At 29.2% G+C, this 18,908-nt stretch overlaps 2 protein-coding genes across 5 annotated transcripts; one reads left to right on the top strand and one right to left on the bottom strand.

The window, feature by feature from the left end:
* Positions 1-3,397: 3,397 nt before the first annotated feature.
* On the bottom strand, positions 3,398-8,285 carry LOC100793967 (auxin-responsive protein SAUR32). Of its 2 annotated transcripts, none has more exons than XM_014777131.2 (2): positions 4,454-4,585; positions 3,398-4,329 (listed from the first exon to the last, which is right to left on the bottom strand). In XM_014777131.2, exons 1-2 carry the CDS (start codon positions 4,524-4,526, stop codon positions 3,758-3,760), a joined length of 645 nt encoding a protein of 214 aa, XP_014632617.2. In that variant the 5' UTR covers positions 4,527-4,585; the 3' UTR covers positions 3,398-3,757. The 2 variants fall into 2 exon arrangements, with proteins under 2 accessions (XP_014632617.2, XP_040872488.1); XM_041016554.1 differs by lacking the exon at positions 4,454-4,585 and adding an exon at positions 7,987-8,285 and having other exon boundaries at positions 3,399-4,318.
* Positions 8,286-13,696: 5,411 nt separating this feature from the next.
* On the top strand, positions 13,697-16,913 carry LOC100792919 (protein TAPETUM DETERMINANT 1). Of its 3 annotated transcripts, none has more exons than XM_006581790.4 (4): positions 13,697-14,111; positions 14,763-14,964; positions 15,120-15,224; positions 16,141-16,913. In XM_006581790.4, exons 2-4 carry the CDS (start codon positions 14,883-14,885, stop codon positions 16,488-16,490), a joined length of 537 nt encoding a protein of 178 aa, XP_006581853.1. In that variant the 5' UTR covers positions 13,697-14,111; positions 14,763-14,882; the 3' UTR covers positions 16,491-16,913. The 3 variants fall into 3 exon arrangements, with proteins under 3 accessions (XP_006581853.1, XP_006581854.1, XP_006581852.1); XM_006581791.4 differs by having other exon boundaries at positions 13,697-14,292; XM_006581789.4 differs by lacking the exon at positions 13,697-14,111 and adding an exon at positions 14,118-14,484.
* Positions 16,914-18,908: the final 1,995 nt, after the last annotated feature.

The raw sequence follows: 18,908 nt of genomic DNA, 5'->3' as shown, positions 1-18,908 counted from the left end.
ATAGTAGTTACAACTATATAATACCGTAGGAGTAAAAGAGAATTCAAAGGCTCCCATCAAATATTAAATACACTCTACTACAGTACTGCCCGCGGATTTATTTTTTTGACCGTGTGTGTTTTCAATGCAAGTGTTAATTTATCTTTTTAAAAAATAACTTTAAGAGGTTAAAAGAACTATTCATTTCTCCTCAGTTATATTTGAAAAAGAAAAAAGTTTTTTCAAAATACGTGTTATATTAATTTTTTAATATAATATTAATTTTGATTTTCATCGATATCCTAATAAATACGTATCGTTTAAATTTTTAATATAATATTAATAATAAGATTAGTTTAATAAAATTATTTTTTCCCTCCATTTATAGATTTTGTGTGTGTAAAATTACATAAACGAAAACCAAAGAAAAGAAATTAGGGGTCTAAAGCAGAAATCAATACTATAACGGGGACCAAATGATGGTAGAGTTAAGAAAGTATCATTTGATATTTTTTTAGTTATTATATAAAAAAAGAGAGAACAATTAATTACAATATCCAAATTAAAATTGATGATTCAAATTGATTCTTTAAGTGCATATACCATCCAATTTTTCACAAATCTAACATGATATTTTTTTAAAATTCATGGTAATTAAAATCTTTGCCTTCTAGGTATGATATCTAGGCATTCACATAAACTTTGGTCCTCTGAACTAATTATTTGACTAATTTTTAATTCAGAACTTAGACACACTAAAAACTTTTCATTTCTCAAATGATCTAACATGGTATTTAATTTTAAAAAAAATAAAAATCATAAGACTTGTAATTAAAATAAGCAAATCGAACTGTAAATTTTAATCTAACCGTTGTAGTTAAATATTTTTTTTTATAACAATCAAGAATTTTCTCTTAATACTCTCTATATTATGAATAAATAAAAATATAAAAATTTTAATTTAATTGATAAAATATTATTTGTTGATGATTATATAATCAATCTTGATTGATGATAAAAGTTGAGTATTAATTAAAATAATTAAGAAAGTTAATATTTTAGTTTAATCACATGATAATTAACTAAGAGAAAATTATTAAATTAAGTAGATATAAAAATTCATAAAAACATGTGTCATAAAATAAAAGAGAAAATATGTAACTATAAGGGAAGAATCTAAGATCGAATAATGAGTATAAAGATTATTTCATTTTAAAGAAATAAATACTTGAATTTATAATATAATATTAAATTTTATTTTTCATTCTTTAGTTGTTGAAAGTCTTCAAAATAAAAGAAAGATTTTAGAAATATATATCGTAGACAATTTTTAATTTTCTGCAAAAACTACTAAACAAAAAGAAGAGTTTTCTTCTAACCATTTTGCTTTTAGTTTTATTTTTTCTTTCGTCTATACCGGAGACTTGGTCGACGGCGGCGATGCTGAGTTGCTGACACCATCTTTGTTAGCTTAGATTGCTGACTCACGGATTTTGAATGTGAATTTCTAAAGAAAACAAAGTAGTCTAATGAAAATGAGGGGTCAATTAACCTCTCAAAATTTGATGCCGTTGACTTGGTTGCTTTAGTAATATTCCAAGTCAAGAAGTTAAAGGACAAAACAGAGGTAAAGCCAAATGTATACATTCTAGAAGACAGTATATTATATATTTGTCTCTTTATTTAGTCCGTTGAGGAACCGGCTTTAACTGATAATTATAGATGAATTTTCATGAGATAAAGTCAGAAATTAATTAATGTAATAACATTTTGAATATGTGCATACATGCACTTTTTCTTTGAAAAAAAATCATATACATGTAATATACTAGTGTACATTTAAGTTATGTTTAGTCAAACATCTTAATTAATTTTAAGTTTTTTTGGTTAAAAATTTTGTTTGATTTCGGTAAATAAGTTTTTTTAAGTAGTGTTTTTTAAAATGTTAGTTTAAGTAGTATTTTTTAAAATATTAATTTTTAATTTTTTATATTTTATTTTCTTTTTAATCTCAAAATATCTATTTAATTTTCTTATTATCCTTTTTAAATATATAATTTATATTATTTTACATTTTACAACTACTTTAACAATTAATTTTATTGAATAGTATGTTTTAATAAGTTAATTTTTTAACTTTCAATTAACAAGTAACTTTTTAAATTTTAGTAAATTTTTCAATTCATTTTGTCCAACATAACTTTACTTCTTTTTTTTCTTCTTGAAAGTGTGCATTATTAACCTCGAGCTACATATATTATTAAGTTATAATTTACTAAAATGTTACTTACATTAAAAATGTTATTTTAAAATCAATAACAGTCATATATGATAGTTTATCATTTAATTATCATAAACTATCATACATAATAAATTTGTTGATTTTTATAATAACTATCTAAGAAATTATATTAGAGATAATTTATGATTGAATAATAGTATTTTTATTTTGTCAACATAATTAAATGAAAGCATAAAATTATTTTATAACATTGTGAATGCATGAACATTAAACACTAAGTAATATTAATTAATAATAAGTTCTAATTATATAATATAAATATTAATTTTGTGCATTCATGTGTATAAGTCATGAATTGAGAAAAATGTTTCTTTTAAAGTGTGAAGAAAGGATTAGAATCATGATCAATAGAAAAACATAATCTTTTATCATTACACATAATTTCTCATAAAATGATAATATTTTATTATCTTTTAAAATATTTATATATGTGATTTAATGATAGTATTTTTTTTATCTATATTAAGATATTCTTATTATTTATTATAATAACATTTTCATTTATATTTAAATTTATTTAATCAGGTATATAATTTTTTAAGAAAATTAAATTATATAGTAAATATACGTAATTAAATAAAATGACAATATTTTTATTTTTTAAAATATTTATATATATAACTTATTGATAGTATTTTTCTTATTTATATTACAATAAATAACAAGAATATCTTAATATAGCTAAAAAATATATCACTAAATCACAAACATTATTTTAAAAGATAAATATAATATATAAAAAAAATAAAACTTATATAAATATATATATATATATATATATTCTAATTTATGTTAAAATAGAATTTAATCTTATATATTATATCTTAAAAAATAATATATGAAATTATAAAAATATAATAAATTAAAAAAAAATAAAATTTAAATTTTAAACTATTTTTACGTAAAATCTATATTAATATTATATTTTACCCAAAATATTATTTAAATGAACAAAGAAGGTGTTTCTCGTATCATCATTATAATAAAATGATTCTCATTTGAAATTATTAATGCCACTAGTCTAGCAGCCTTTCATTCAAACATATCTTTCAAATTTTTAAAAGGTGGATCATGTTTCAGAGGCTGATGTGGTCCCGAGACCATGATTGGATCATGTAACAAAAATCCATGATATATATATTTAGGAAATATGAGCGATGCAATGATATTAGATACACATGTGTAAATAAATAATCTTCTGTCCCTGCTGCAGGTCTTCACCCTCTCTTGCTTGTTGATGATTTAGGAACTGAGTATCTTACTACTCTTTTATTTTCTTCTTTTTCTCCCTTACTGTTTATTGATTTTCAATTCAACATATAAAAATCTTCGCAACAAACTAAAAAAGGCTAACAAATTTATTGCATTCTTTAGGTGCATGATGCATGTGAATATTTCACGTTGGATTTACAAGCCAGAAATATTCTACAACAGTGTATAAAAAAATATACACATTAATTACGAACTTACAAGATACTAATGGAATCGGTTTATTCTGAGCAATTCCGAATCCATAACGCTGCATGACCCATGACCCTTGTTCATGTGACAAAGAAGACGTGAAGGGCTGCGAAGAACGAAAAAAGGAAAAACCTTAGCCATGGTAGTGAAGCTTCTTCGAGAACCATGGAAAATGATGTTATTATTATTATTATGATTCTCTTCTCCATCCATCTCAGCCAACACTTTGTAGAACAAATCAACGTTGCAAGGAAGCCAAATGGGGCCATCACTCTCGAACCCATATTCATGTTCTGCTTCTTCTAGCAGCATCTGAAAGAGTGGGTGGTTAACGTATTTGGTCTTCACAACGAACCTTTTTCTCTCTGGTCCAACATGCACTGAAAAACAACCATGAGGGGCTATTTGACTATTCTTCTTCTTCTTCTTCTCATGATGATCATCATCATCATTCTCTGACAGTGATTTTAGTTTCAAGTGTGGCCTTGAAGTTAATCGGCAACGCTCCCACGCCTTGAAAATCATGTTTTGCTTCCACTTTCCCTTTGCAAGGTCCATTAGTATTCTTGACAAATCCTGCAATAACCCTATTTGGAAACTTAGACAGATAGTTATTATATGAGAAAATAATAAAACACATGTATATATATTCAACCAAGGTCTAGTGGAGTTTTATTTAGCAGTTTGTTTGAGTTGTTATAAACCTAATACCTGTTTGATTCCTAAGAAAAGAAAATATATATACAAGAAATATAGAAGGTATGGAATTAGATATGCATGTCATCCAATAAGGTGTTTATGAAGAGAATGGTTGAATTTATATGGTGTTATTATCTCTTCTCTGATCTTGGTCATCTATGGGTAGAGTATCGAAAAAGATGGCTCGGGTCACTGTGGAGTGTGCACATAATGTATAAACGGTCGTTGGTGTTTGGCACTTTGTCAATGCCGTAAATTTTGAAAAGGGAATTAAACACCAAAGTCAATTTATTTGGGTTTTTCTGCAAACAGCTGCACAAGATGCCAACTATAAAAGAATAGAAATTCTATTAGTTTATTGCAAAAAATATGAAAACTGAAGAAATATGTGGAGCCTAATTGCTTTTATAAACTGCAGTTTTTTCAAGTTCTTTTTTTCGGTGGAACCCTTGTAAGTTGTTTTTAAAGTGCAAATGATGGTATCCGAAGTCTCTATATATATATATATTATAACAAAAGAAAATCCTCAAATTCTTATTTTCTATCTGGATAATTAGATATTGATTAATTATGATGGATTTTGGATATAACATAATCTTAGTATTCAAATCAATTTTTAGGGACAATATAATTTGAAGGAAAAATAATTTGTAGATGTGAAATTGGGTTAAAGAGGAAAAAGGTAAGTTATTTTTAAGTGAAAGTTGATGTTTTGGTTGGTGAGTATTGATGAATGTTTAAAACTATTTTATTTGATTTAATTTATGAATACTAAAGTATAAAATGAGAAATTAACCATTTTATGTGAAAAAATTAACAAAAGAATCAATTTTACTTAATTTTAATAAAAAAATTAAAAATAACTACACATAATTCAGATTGTATGTCCCAGACAAAAATATAATGCAAACATTTTTGTTCTCTTACCTTGAATGTGAATGCTAATACCTTTTATTCTTTTAAGGATGTTAGTTTTGTATGCATGAGTCAGAGTCAAAACCTCCAGCAACTTGTATATTGTATAAGTGCAATTTCGGTCAACGGTCCTTTTGCAAGCGATACACGAATGGCTACCAATGGAATTGAACTAATCGCACACACCACTGAGTGCAATTTTTCTAACGCTGCATGTAATCGGAAGATGCGTCTAGAAAAAACACAAATATATATATATATATATATATATATATATATATATATATATATATAAAGTAAATTTGACTAAAAAAATTTAAATTCTATATTTTTTTAAAGGCTAAAAGTAGAATAATGTTAATGAAAAAGGAGCATGAGTACAAGATGTATCCATACCAAAATGCACCAAATCTCTCTAGCTCGCTCTCTCTCTCTTTATATATATATATATATATTAAATATAATATATAATTAATTTAACAAAATTATTAAATATAAGACATTTCTTAAGTTTATTATTGAATATATAAGGACAGATTATGTATCAAATGAGAATTCATTCTATTGTAAGAGGGAAGAATTGTAAATATAAATTAAACTATTAAACTATATTTAAATAATTAATACTAAAAGAAAAATACACGTGACTTCTTTAAACAATCATGTGACCGCTAAATGACTAAATAACATTAAATTTTGATATTCTCATATATGCTTATATTCCTTGTGGTGTGATCGGTGACAATTCAATTGATACGTGATTGTGATTTTAGATCCTGGGAATTCAATTTGTGGGAAATTGGGATTTAATTGTCAGTATGAATTCTTCAATTCATTTATTCAAAGAGTATGAACCAATGTAATGGCTATATGAATTCTGAACTTTCAGTCTATATTATCAGCTTATATATCATGACTATTAACGAGATCGGAAAAGTATATTCAGCCGGCCTAGTGATTGTCGAGAGAGGAACTGAGCAATTAGAAAAGAAAAATAATATTTGGCTTCAATTTGGATAAATCAATTAATCATTTGGAAGAACAAATTACTAATTTCAATTGACTTCAATCAACGTAGGTGAATTAATAAATTGAATTAGCGTGGTTAGGACAAAACCTTTACATTGAATTACGTGAGTGTTGAATTGGGGAATATAGAGAAATTGTTGTGATAGCCTAATAGGGTTCTAAACGATGATACTTCAGATCACGTGTGTTTGTGTTTTTCTTTTTCTTTTTAGCTGAGACATTTGTAGCCATTGGATTAATTAATTAATTTTAATGGATGAATGAAATTTAGTGTAAATTTTTTTATTTACACACATATATGAGATGTTTCAAATGAGAAATAAGAAAAATTTATTTTAAATCGGATTATAATTAAAAAGAATCAAAGAAATTAAGGGCTGACATTAAAGATTGGGATTTTTAATCTCCTTTAATCCTTTTAATTACAATTTGACTGTTAAAATTAATTTTTCTCATTTTTTATTTTAAATTTTTTTCATTTGAAACATCTCCTATATGTATATATAAAATAATTCCATAAAATAAACATATTTACTTTAAAGAGTTGATATAATGATAAAAGATTTTTATGCGTGATTTTTAACTTAGGACAAAAAAAATTACCGACAAAAAATTATCAAGAGAATTTCAGTTACCAAATTGTTGCTAAGACTTAAAAAAGTATAAGTCTTTTGCTAAGAGAGTGTCTGTATCGTTAAAAGGCAAAACAGGGATTTTAATGACATTTTCTAGGAACGTCAAATATCAAAAGTATAAGTCTCATGACATGTAAGCAAGACTACAAAAAGACTACTTCTAACAGTTACTACGGCTTTGTTAAAAGAATTTTTATGATGACTTCATATCTTCTTATTATATGTTGATAACATGCTTATTGTTAAGAAAATATTTTTAGGATTAACCTGTTGAAGAAGCATTTGGACAAGTCTTTTTCATGAAAAACATGTGTTAGCTGTTAAACAATTTCTTAATATAAGAACTATGAGTAGGAGATTACCTTGGGGAAGAGAATGAGAAGAAAGTAAGAGATTTGAACTAGCAATCCAGGAGAATAGTGTAGGAGATGAAGAAATCATGTTTGGAAGTTGGCATAGAAATGGTGTCTTTGGTTGGGGGAGAGGGTGCTTTGGCCAACTAAAACTAAAGGGAGTTTTGAAATAATTATGCTTGCTGGCATAATTAGTTATTAATTATTGTTTTAGTAATTTGTTAGTTTCTATTTGATTTAGGATCTCTAACTGCCATAAAATTTGATATGGGAAATTAATTTGTTTTTGTTTGACACATGGTGGCTGCTCCTATTCACTGGTGGTGAGTGAAATCTTTAATTTCATGGACGACCTCGTGATAATGTACCTTGTTTTGTAGAGAGATCTCCTAATTGTGTTCCAGAATTTCATCTGGGTCAAATATGAAATATTCTGTCACACATTGACATAAAAAAACCGTATTCACAATCAAATGTGAATCAATGGGAAAAGAATCCAAAAGATACCTGAATGGTCATAAGTTGGCTTCTTTGGAGGAAATATTAGGATAAAAATCTGAATAACCATCACCAACTGCTAAGGATATTTAAGATAAAATTAATATTGTCTTACCTATCAAGCAAGCAAAGAGCATAGTCAGAAGACATCTCATGCTGATAAATCATTTGAAATCATCAGGTGGAAAAGTGATGCAGTATATCCAAGTCAAAAGTCATCAACTTGCTAGTTACCAACGGGAATTGCAACTTGAATAAGTGTTGATGATGCCTAAAGTCTGAAAGGACTGATTTGAAAATGCACTCCACTTTCATTAACTTTATCCTAATTTTATCAAGAGCAATGAATAAAGAAAGAGATTAATTAATTGAGAAGAGGAGGCTTTTTCAGATATCATCTCAAGCATAGCTTAGCTCTGTTTTTTTTTTTTTTTTAATGATAAGGTCTGAAATTAACGAGTTTAGTGAAAAATTAAATTTTAATTTGTGTACAGCGATATTAGAATAATTAAGGAGTTTAACTATTGATTGAGTAGGATAATTAATGAGTTGATCTTAAATTTTTTAGTATCTATTTTTATTGTTATGACAAAAAAAAGTTTTGGAATAAATGGGTTTCATGATTAGATAGTGTATGGAATAAAAAGGTGGAAGGTATTAAAGTATACATAATTTGGAAAGAAACTCTGAATGCTTTTGGACAATTTGGGCTTCTTGGATACATATTACAAAGTGACGAGGAATTGATGGATAAGAATGTTACACAAGTTTGAGCAGATGACAGACAAATTATTATGTGAACATTAGGCTGTGTTTGATAGAACCTGAAAGAGAAAGGAAGGCAAAGTGCGGGGAAGAGCGCATTCTTCCGTCGTTTGGCAGCAGTGAGATAGCCTCGAAATATTCAAAATATCAGTGAGTTCTATGCTGCAGATTTTCTTCTCTAGAACGCCAAGAAATAAGTATTGTGCTTGCAGTGTTACGTAAATACCCCTCGGTCCCGTGTTTTTCTATTGTTTTTCGTCCGATTGCTTTTGGGTGTGCTTTTTTTTTTTTTTGGGTAAAAATGTATTTTCCACCAAATTATTTTAATTTAAATATTTTTTTTTTTATTTTTCTCCTATCAAACAACTCTTATTATTTTTCTTTATTTTTCATCTATTTTTTTCCTTCTCATATATCTACTTCCTCTCCTTTATTTCTTCTCCTTCTACCCAACACACTCCTAGTCATTTGTCTTTATGTTGGAATATGTTAAATCCATTTATATATTTCTTGATTACTGCATATTAATAAACTTCAATTGATATATGCGCACATATAAAAAGTTCGTCTGAACAAATATTTTTTAATAATTTCTAATGTTTTTTTTAAACTTTACTTCAAGTTATATTTTAAAAAAGTGAGCTTTTAGTTTTTTTAATATTTTTTATTTTAATCTTTAATAAATTTATTAAATTTTTTAATTATTATTTTAAATAAATCATAATTTTATTATTTTTTATGTGATTTTATATTTTTTAATTGCTTCAATGTTAGTTTTATTTAACATTTAAAATTTGATAAATTAATTTTTTAATTTCTAACGGTCAACTTTCAACTTTTAACTTTAAGTTAAATTTTTAACTTTTAATTAATTTTATCAAACATAAATTAAGTGTAGAGTTATCTTGAGCTTAGATAAGAGACAACAATCTAGAATCAAGGAGCAAGGGATTAAAAAAGTTAGATAAGATTGAAGAAAAAAAAAATCAATTCATTTGCATATTTATCTTCTTAACTAATAACATGAATAATTTACAATAAGTTTGTAAAACTTAATGATTTTAAACTTTTGATTTTGTAGTATTTTTAATTTTTCATCTAACAAATTATTCAATTGTAATTGTCACAGTATTTTTTTGTTTTTTCTTAGTTATATAGTAAAAAGTTTGATAATTATGCAGTAAAAAAAGTTCAATTATTAATCATCGTTATTATATGAATTTATTGGTTACTCTATCATATCTCTGTATTCTTAAAGGAAGAAAAAGATATTAGGATAAGATATAAAAATATAATTTATGCATTTACTAAAAAAAAAGTATTCTCTTATCACCTAATTTTAATGTTATCATAAGTGATTTTTCATCCTAGAATCTTTGAAGAAACCACTTTTATGATAATCTATGACAGGAATAAAGTTAACTTTAAATATTTTATCTCTATATTTTTTTAACTCAAACATGTCTTGTCTTTACGAAAATAGGGACAGAGAGCGCCAAATACATTATCTACTTGTTCTATTGTTATACCTAATACTTAAATAATAATAATAAATTAGAATGCAAAGTCTTATTAAACACTAGTGCAATTAGTAATCAAACACAATAAAGTATTATTAAAAGTAAAAGAGTAAATTGTACTAACATCCTATCCTTTGAGATTTCTTAAAATTATAAATTTTATGTTTTTTTAACATTTACAATAACTTCTCTTATAGGGATATACATAAAATATTTTTCAAATAATAAAAAGGTTAATGCAATGTATAAAAATAGTGTCAATATAATATATTTTTTTCAGGAGATAAAAAAAGAAATTTAATAAAACTTCATGAGATATTTGTCTAATTGAGTCAAAATAAAAGCAATCTTAACTTTCTAGCGACGGCCTATCTGTGGGTTAAACTTTAGTAAAATTAATATTAATAGAATTATTTTTTTACGTAAGAATTAAAGACCGATACAAAAAAAAATTATAATAATTAGCACATCTATTCAACTAATGAGCTAACTTTTTTTTTAATCGACAAAAGATAAATATAGTAAAAGATATAAGGGATGCTCAAAACCAATGCAGTTAAAAGCTCTATACCATCTATTAAAGGTTATAAAATATTTTACTATCCCAAAGTAAAATATCCTATAACCTCTTTGTTACATATAGCCTCCCCTGTTGCAAAACTTTTTGGTTGATATAATTGATTCTGAAGTGTGTTGATGAATATAATCGAGTTATATATTTATCAAAACTTATTAATAAAAGCATATTTATATAATACTATAATAAGTATTTTTTATGATATAAAAATAATCTTTTTACTTGAGAAAAAAAATGGAGATTAATTCCCCAAAGCTAATGAGGAAACTTGGAAAAGGAATCCGAAAAGCTTTTGGAGGGGTGGGAACTAGGAAGTTCCCTGCAGTGCAAATGATCTTTAAGAAGGAACTACTGCTGGGAAGTGTTCACTGTTCATCGTTAGGGCGAATGTCAATAAACAATGAAAGACCCATGGTTAGGTTAACAAGCATTCGATTGTAATCAATTGTTTTGAGAAAGCATATTCATGGCGCAACATTGGTGCCATTTCTCTTGATTTCAAGTGGAGTGAGTGAACTTGGGACCCGGTGATTCTAATTGAGGTTCACTATGTCACTCCAATTGGAAACACTACATTGTGGAAGTCACTTTCATGTCTGTTAGGTTTCAAACTTGGAGGGTGGAGCCCTCTCCTCTCAACCCAAAACTCTAAGCAAGAGCCATAACATAAATGGGAATTTTTCATACAATATTTGCATGTTCTAATTTTCAAATTTCTTCAATTAATGCAACATGTATTAATTTTATCGAAAACGATGCACATATGCCTTTAGAGTTTAGACACCACACATAAGGGGAGCCACATAGAGTAAAGAGGGGGGGAAAAATAATGATAGATAAAAAAAAAGGTTGTGTCAATATGTAAGGTTGTTAGGCAGCATAAAGAATAATTAATATAATAAAAAAACAAAATACAAATGTGCCTTGACTGGAAGAAAATCTTACATATTTCATCCAAGTGTATTGCACATATGGACGCATGTAACAGAATTTTAATTTATGCTATTTTTTAAATTAGATGGACGATGTTATTGGAGTATGCAAGAACATCTCGTAGTCATGTTATGTGATGGACCATGAAGGTATATAGATTATTTATATTTTAGGACATAAGACGGTGTTTTAAACGAGTGTTTTGAGAGAAGGGTAAACGGAAAATGTACTCTTGGTAGGCATTAGAAGAGGCATGTATAATACCGAGTGGTACTATTGGGAGAGGAATATGAGGAATTACGTAATTAATGTTGGTAGGTATTAGCTAGTGTCTAAGACTCTAAGTCATTCTCAACTATAGTACTGTTATGGTAGAATTTGCATCAGAGTGCCCTTCTACTAGGTTTGAATTGGTTTAGTAAAATCTTTTTATATACTATTTATGGCATTGAGATTACTGGTGGTGATGATTGATGCACATTTGTGTTATGATCTCAATGTAAGTTCACTACAAAAAGAAAGAACAGAAATGAGCATTGCCCCATAATGTAATACTATAATCATGTGATAATTGCAAAATGTAAAGATACTTTTCTCCGGCAACCATGATAATTTACGAAATAAAAAAATGACAAAGTTCAGCTGTCATCTTTCCTCCCTGGTAGGTCATGACATTAATTGGCACCGCTTATCAATTACGAAATGATGTCTTCTCAATATTTTCTCCACCTGATATTATCTATTTTTAAAAAAATGATTACATACTTTTCTAAAATTTCTTTTTTTCTTACAAATGTATTATAATAAATTACAAATTAATGCAAAAAGTAATTAATGTTTTCTTAATATCAAATGTATTTTATTATTAAATTGTATAAATACATCCTTTTTATGCTACTATAAAATATAATTAAATAATAAGAACATATTAAGAAAATATAATGTTATTGAAATTCAGGCCCAGTCCAAAATGGCAAAATGGGGTCAGGTTTCTGGCTGTATAGCATTTTATGCATGTACGTGCACACAAACAAACAGAATATGTCCGCTTGCGTACGTAAAAAACACGACTCTTGGATTGACTGGAATTCGGATCATTAATTCACCTCAATTCTGGTTGGACCGCGTTAACTTCACTCTCCTTTTTAAATACACTACTTTACAATATTCTCCTTGTTTGTTATCTCTCATTATAAAATAACACTTGAGAATATATATATATTTTGCTCAATTCTGAAATGTGTCTTAAGAGAATATTGATAATACAATAACATAATACTAGCGCGACATAATTTTCTTTTCTGTAACTAAGCAATGCTTATGTGACGTGATTCCCAAAAGAGAATCAAGGGACGTTACATTACATGGCAGCGAAATTATCTTGCCTAGCCAAAGACCGCAATTGGATTTTGGAAGGTAGATCGGTATTCTCTTTCCACATCTAATCTTAATAACACGTAATGATTGGTGTAAATTCTTATTAAGCATTTGGTTAAAAATACAAAAAGGAAAAAGATCTTATAGTAATAGAAAAAAAAGCTAATGTTGACAAAAATATAAAGATATGGGATTATTATTTGTAAAATTCGTTAATTAAATTTTTAAGAATTGTTTAAATTATGAATTAATTAAATTAGGAAAAACTATATATAAATCATGTGAAACAGTAAAACCCGTCTAAGAAGTCAGGGAGAAAGCAAAAGGTACTAGACCGGAGATGGCCCAAATATAACTTATGTTTAAATGGGTGAAATTCAATGAATACATCATTTTACTAATTATGTAAAGTTCTTCTGTAAACCATTCTTTATTCAACAGAAAAAAATGTAAACCATTATTTTTAATCTAAATTACACTTTTAATATTTTAATGATTTAATTATCCATTTTAGTTCTTAGTGAATTTTTTAGTTTTAACAATAGAAACTAAAATAAATAAATTTAAAAATTAGAAAAACTAAATCGATAATTAGATTGAAACAATGTGAGATTTTTCCTACACCTAGAAAAGTTATGAATGAGATGGCCCGGTGAGATTATTGGAGAAACACCTGGGATAGAAGAAAGGCATTTAGTTTGTTTCTTTCTGAGAGGTGAATGAAGGAGAAGGAGGGATATGTATAATATAGTAGCTAGGTAGCTGCTAATGATTAAGAAAGGAGAATGAGAATGATAATAATCATATCATAGAGTGATATCCCAGGACCAGGGTTAAGAACCCCACGTGCAAATGCAATGACTAACTCTAACCATGGTTCACTCAACCAAAGTCCTCCAAACCCAGCTAGCGCAGCGACACTGACATGTAGACCGTATGCATAAAACCTCCCCGACACAGAAAAAGGCATAAACACAGCGTCTCCGCAGAATATATCCACGCCTTCCATTTACAACACCAACAAAAAACAAAAGCGACCAAAACCTACTCACCACCACCACTGTAACAGTAAGTAGTTACTATTCTCTCTCTCTTCTCTCTAGTGTGTGTGAGCCTGGTCTGCCATATATAGGGAAAAAATACCTAATGTTTAGTGTTACCTCATAAATGCGTTTCTACTTTCTTTTGACGATTCTCTGCCACCTTGGTCGCTTCACACCCAAACCCTACAACCACGCAGTAAATCACAGTAAATTCCTCTTCCTCTTTTCCTTTTTACTGTTCCCTCTCCTCACTCGTCTTTCCCTTAAAACGCAAACGACACGGTTACCGGTGAAGAACACAACAGAAATGCATGGAGCAATGCAATGCAATGCAATGCAATGAATGATTGTCGTTTTCATTTTCGCTTTGATCGCGAACAAACCGTGTGTGTGATGATGTAGGTTTAGATACTCTAGCTAGCTAGCTGGCTTTTGATTGAATAATAGGAATAAGAATGAAATGAAATGAATGCTTGGTTTAATCGTTTTTCTCTTTTTAGGTCTCACACTCTCACCTTAGCCCCGTGACACTGACTTCATTTTCCCTTTCTTCTTTCGTCTTTTTCTCGAATCGACGGCTATTCGTGCCTCGTTGACTCCTTTCTTCACATGATGTGATGTCTTTATATGAATGTGACCCTTCCTTTTTCTTCTTCTTCTTCTTCTTCTTCTGCAGATCTGTGAAAACTAAAAAGACTCCTCTCTTTTTTCTCTCCTTCACCACCTCTTCCATGCCGTGACTGCTTAGATACTTCCAACCTCCAACTTCCCAACGACGAGCCGTCTTGTTAGTTTCATGGAACCGCGTTCGGTTCGGCGAATCGTCGTCTTCGTAACCATAACCGTCTTCTCCCTCGCACTCCTTGCCGTTTTGACAGGTGCGTGTCGTTCACTTACAGTATGTGTTCGTTTCATTTTCTTTGTACAGCAATAGGTGCATTAATTAATGTTATGCGAATGATTGTTAATAATTTCTTTAATTGTTGTCTTTTTTTTTTTTTGTTCTTCCTTGTGTTGTTAATCGCGTTTGTAGGTTTTGGTGGTGGTGGGACTCTCACCGTAGCCATGGCGGTGTCCGTGACGCGTGGTTCGGAGAAAGGAACCGTCGCTAGTTCGCATCGCAAACTTCTTACTAGTGGTAATTTATTTTTGTTAATTTTCATTTGTAGTGGTAAATTGTTTTTGTTAATTTTCATTATTAATTTGTGAGCAATTACATGGTTCTTATCATTGGAGAACGATTTTGTGTTCCTCTTTTGAGGTTGCCCCCTTTGTCTTGTTTTGTTTTCTTGAGATTATGCCTTTGCCGTATTTCTTTGTATGTTTTCTCTGAATGGGAAATGACCGCTCAAGATCCTGTAATCTAATCATATCATAAGGCGGTGTAACTAAAAAATTTACCCATTAAATTGCAATTTCACTTCAAATTTGGTCACCACAGGATGCTCTTCTTTTCCTTCAAGATCGTCAATTTTATTTTTACGCCATGGTTGGATCAGATTACACAAAAGAAAGGACAAAAATTACTGATAATACTAATAGTGTATTTTTGTTATTCAGTTGATGAGAAAGGAGAAAAAAAAAGTTCAATTCTAAAAATATTTTTTTTTTCCTTTTCATTGTCCATTTAATAGATTATTTTTATTGTTTTTTCTTTCATACTTTTTCTTCTTTTTAACTCCACTATAGGGTTGAAAATAATACTTGGCTAGCTAGTAGCTAGCTAGCACTAGCCTTTCGAATAATGGGCTTTTCACCCCGGTTGAACTTGAAAGTTGCTTTTGAGCTTGTGTAGGGTATTGGTTTTTGGGTTGTGCCTTTGTGGAATGTTTCACTTTTTGTATCTTTTTCGTTCATTATAAAAACCCCTCAATAAAAATAATAATACTAAGGTTTTGTCTCGGTGTGTGTTCCTGCACCGATGGACGGGTTCTTCTGTTGATCTTGTTTCCTGGTGTCTTATATAGCAGCCTGTCATTTTCCTTGTACTATCACATAATAAATCAATATGTAGAATTTTGAAAGGACGATTTTGTATGAAAATTTTGGTGCAGACAATGGAAATGAAAGAGTGGAACCGAACCGAATATGGGGTGAGAAATGCAGCAAGTCTGATATAGTGATCAACCAAGGCCCCACAGCACCTCTTCCAAGTGGCATTCCAACCTACACAGTAGAGATAATGAATATGTGTGTCAGTGGTTGCGACATCTCTAAAATACACCTCAGATGCGGCTGGTTCAGCTCTGCACGCCTCATCAACCCCAAGCTCTTCAAGCGCCTCCGTTACAACGACTGTCTCGTCAATGATGGCAGGCCCTTGATCAACGGTGCCACCATTTCCTTCCAATATGCCAACACCTTCCTCTACCCTCTCTCAGTTTCCTCTGTTGTCTGTGTCTGAATTCTGAAAAATCATGATGACACCCTTAATTCTTTTGACTTGTATATACACATATTACTATAATATAGGTGTATATGATATGAGGGCATCTATCACTTGTGCACGTGATGGGTCTACATTTGAAATTTGATCAGCAGGGGAATGGGAATCTGTTTAAATTTTTTGATAGAAAGGAAATTGGCAGGAGTGAGGACATGGCTACAAACAAACAAAACCCAATTTGCCTTTGCTGTTTTTTTGCTTATGTTTGTGGTTTTTGGGCATGATGATGAGATGATGATATGAAGACTACTACTACTACTTTAAAGTCATTTTCCAATTTCCCGTTTGTGTGAATTCATTAATTGAACTGCACAAGAATCAGCAGGTCTTACCTTACCACTGGCTATATATATAAAGTCATTGCATATATATTGCATTGAAGCATAGAGGATCTTTAAACGTTATTTTTCGTAGTACTGGTCCCCCACCCTTTGTTCGTTGAAGAATTGGATTATCAGGGAGGGGATTTATGAAGCATGTATAAGGTGTGATTGCGACCTCACCTCAGAATGTCCGTGATTTGTCATTATGTCAACCACCGAAATTTAGTTCCATTTCTTAACTCGGAACATTCATTCAATATTTCATCGTGATGACGCCTAAGACAAGGCCGAATATTAGGTTCCACCTTTTAATATTCACAGTTCAATTAATATTACATCAATAGTAGTAGTATTTCTTACCCATTTTATTAGAAAATAAGTATAAGTACTAAATATTAATTTTATATTATAATTTGTATTTCTTAATAAAAAAAAATACTGTAACAAAGTATTGATTTAAGATTATTAAATAAGTGCCATTGGTAGGAATTCGATACTTCTTTGTCTTTTTCGTCCGGGTGGGGTGGGGGTGGTAATGCCGTGGCGTGTTTTTGGCTTCCAAAAAGGATGTTAAAGTCATTGACTTATTAATTGTGATGATAATTCTGTCGCAGCATTAATTATTATAAAGAATCCAAGTTGGATATTTTCTTATTAATTTAATGTATGTTTCTAATGAAGTAGAGAGTTTTATATTAGTGTTTAATCAAATCAATCATATATTGCACGAGTACCTAGACGAAAATTTAGATATATCCCTAAACGTCTTTAACATAATGAAGCAAAAGTCATCCTGTTAAAATACTTAGTTATTTTTGTTCTTGTTGAATATCTAAATACGAAATATGGCAATATGCGAAAACCCTAAAAGTACTCAATACGCAAGTACTTATAGAAGCAGTTATCTACAATATTTGTCAAGATCCACGCTTAAGGTATTCGGCCTAAACATCCTTAAAACTATATTTGAACATAACCAGTGCTTGACATAGTGTTCAAAGTACTCGGCCAGTAGAGTATTCAACCTGACCGAGTATGTGATCACCCAAAGGAAGAAAACCACAGTTAAAAGTATTAAAACATAATTACTTTGTGTAAAGACTATTAAGGCTATTCAGAGAAATCTAAATGATAATTATTAGAACATTCATAATATGATAATGAGGTACCAAGGTTCATAGGTGTGACCCATTAAAATATGTATAAATAGTTATACAAATGTCAAAGTAAAACATTGTTCATTAATATTAAATATGTATTTATTGTTCTAAGTCGATAATTTAACTTGAGCCTCCGAATATCTTTTGTAGGTATCTTCTCCCCATGGACCATCAAATACCAAATACTTAAGGAAGAAGCCCGAAAGAAGAAGTAGGTCTATAAAAAAGATTACCTATCTATCCTTGTACAAGTAGAAATGATATGTTATTTTTTTAAGAGAATAGGAGGACACGCAATTTTGTTTTTCTTTGAAAGAAGTATAATTTTTAAAGTTTTTTTGTGAGATCAACATGTAATATCTTTTATTTTAATTTTAATTTAAGGAAAGGAATAGTTTTTACTTTGTGACTCAAATTGATTTACAGAGTTTTAAGGTCCTATAATTATTTTTAGAACTTTAAAAATGAATACGGGAATTCTAATAGTATCAAGCTAGTATTTTTATTTTGTAACTAGACTAGATAAAAAAATTAAAAACGAGATTCACAGTCCTGGAAACATAGTATATAAATGACAAAGAAAGCAGCATCTCTGTAGCTTGAATGTACGATTGGGCCTTAGGCCCCGGCTGTTTCTACATTGCACTACTGCAGTCTATTATTAATTGCTTGTATAAAAAATACAAACAAATAAAAATGAGAATTTATAAAGTATAAACCATTTCCCATTTTCCGTTGCTTACCTACCAATTTAAAAGGTAGAATTTGACACCTGGGGACAATTGAGGGAAAACACATCTACCTTTCCCTTCTTTTACCTGGGTTTGGTCGTGAGAAAAGAAAAGGAGAAAATGGAAGGAAATTGATAAGAAAAAAAAAAGAGAGAAATAAAA

This window comes from Glycine max, chromosome 6, assembly GCF_000004515.6.
Source record: "Glycine max cultivar Williams 82 chromosome 6, Glycine_max_v4.0, whole genome shotgun sequence".
NCBI classification, from domain to species: domain Eukaryota; kingdom Viridiplantae; phylum Streptophyta; class Magnoliopsida; order Fabales; family Fabaceae; genus Glycine; species Glycine max.
Note: the sequence above shows the minus strand (reverse complement) of the source record. Positions and strands in the feature narration are given on the sequence as shown.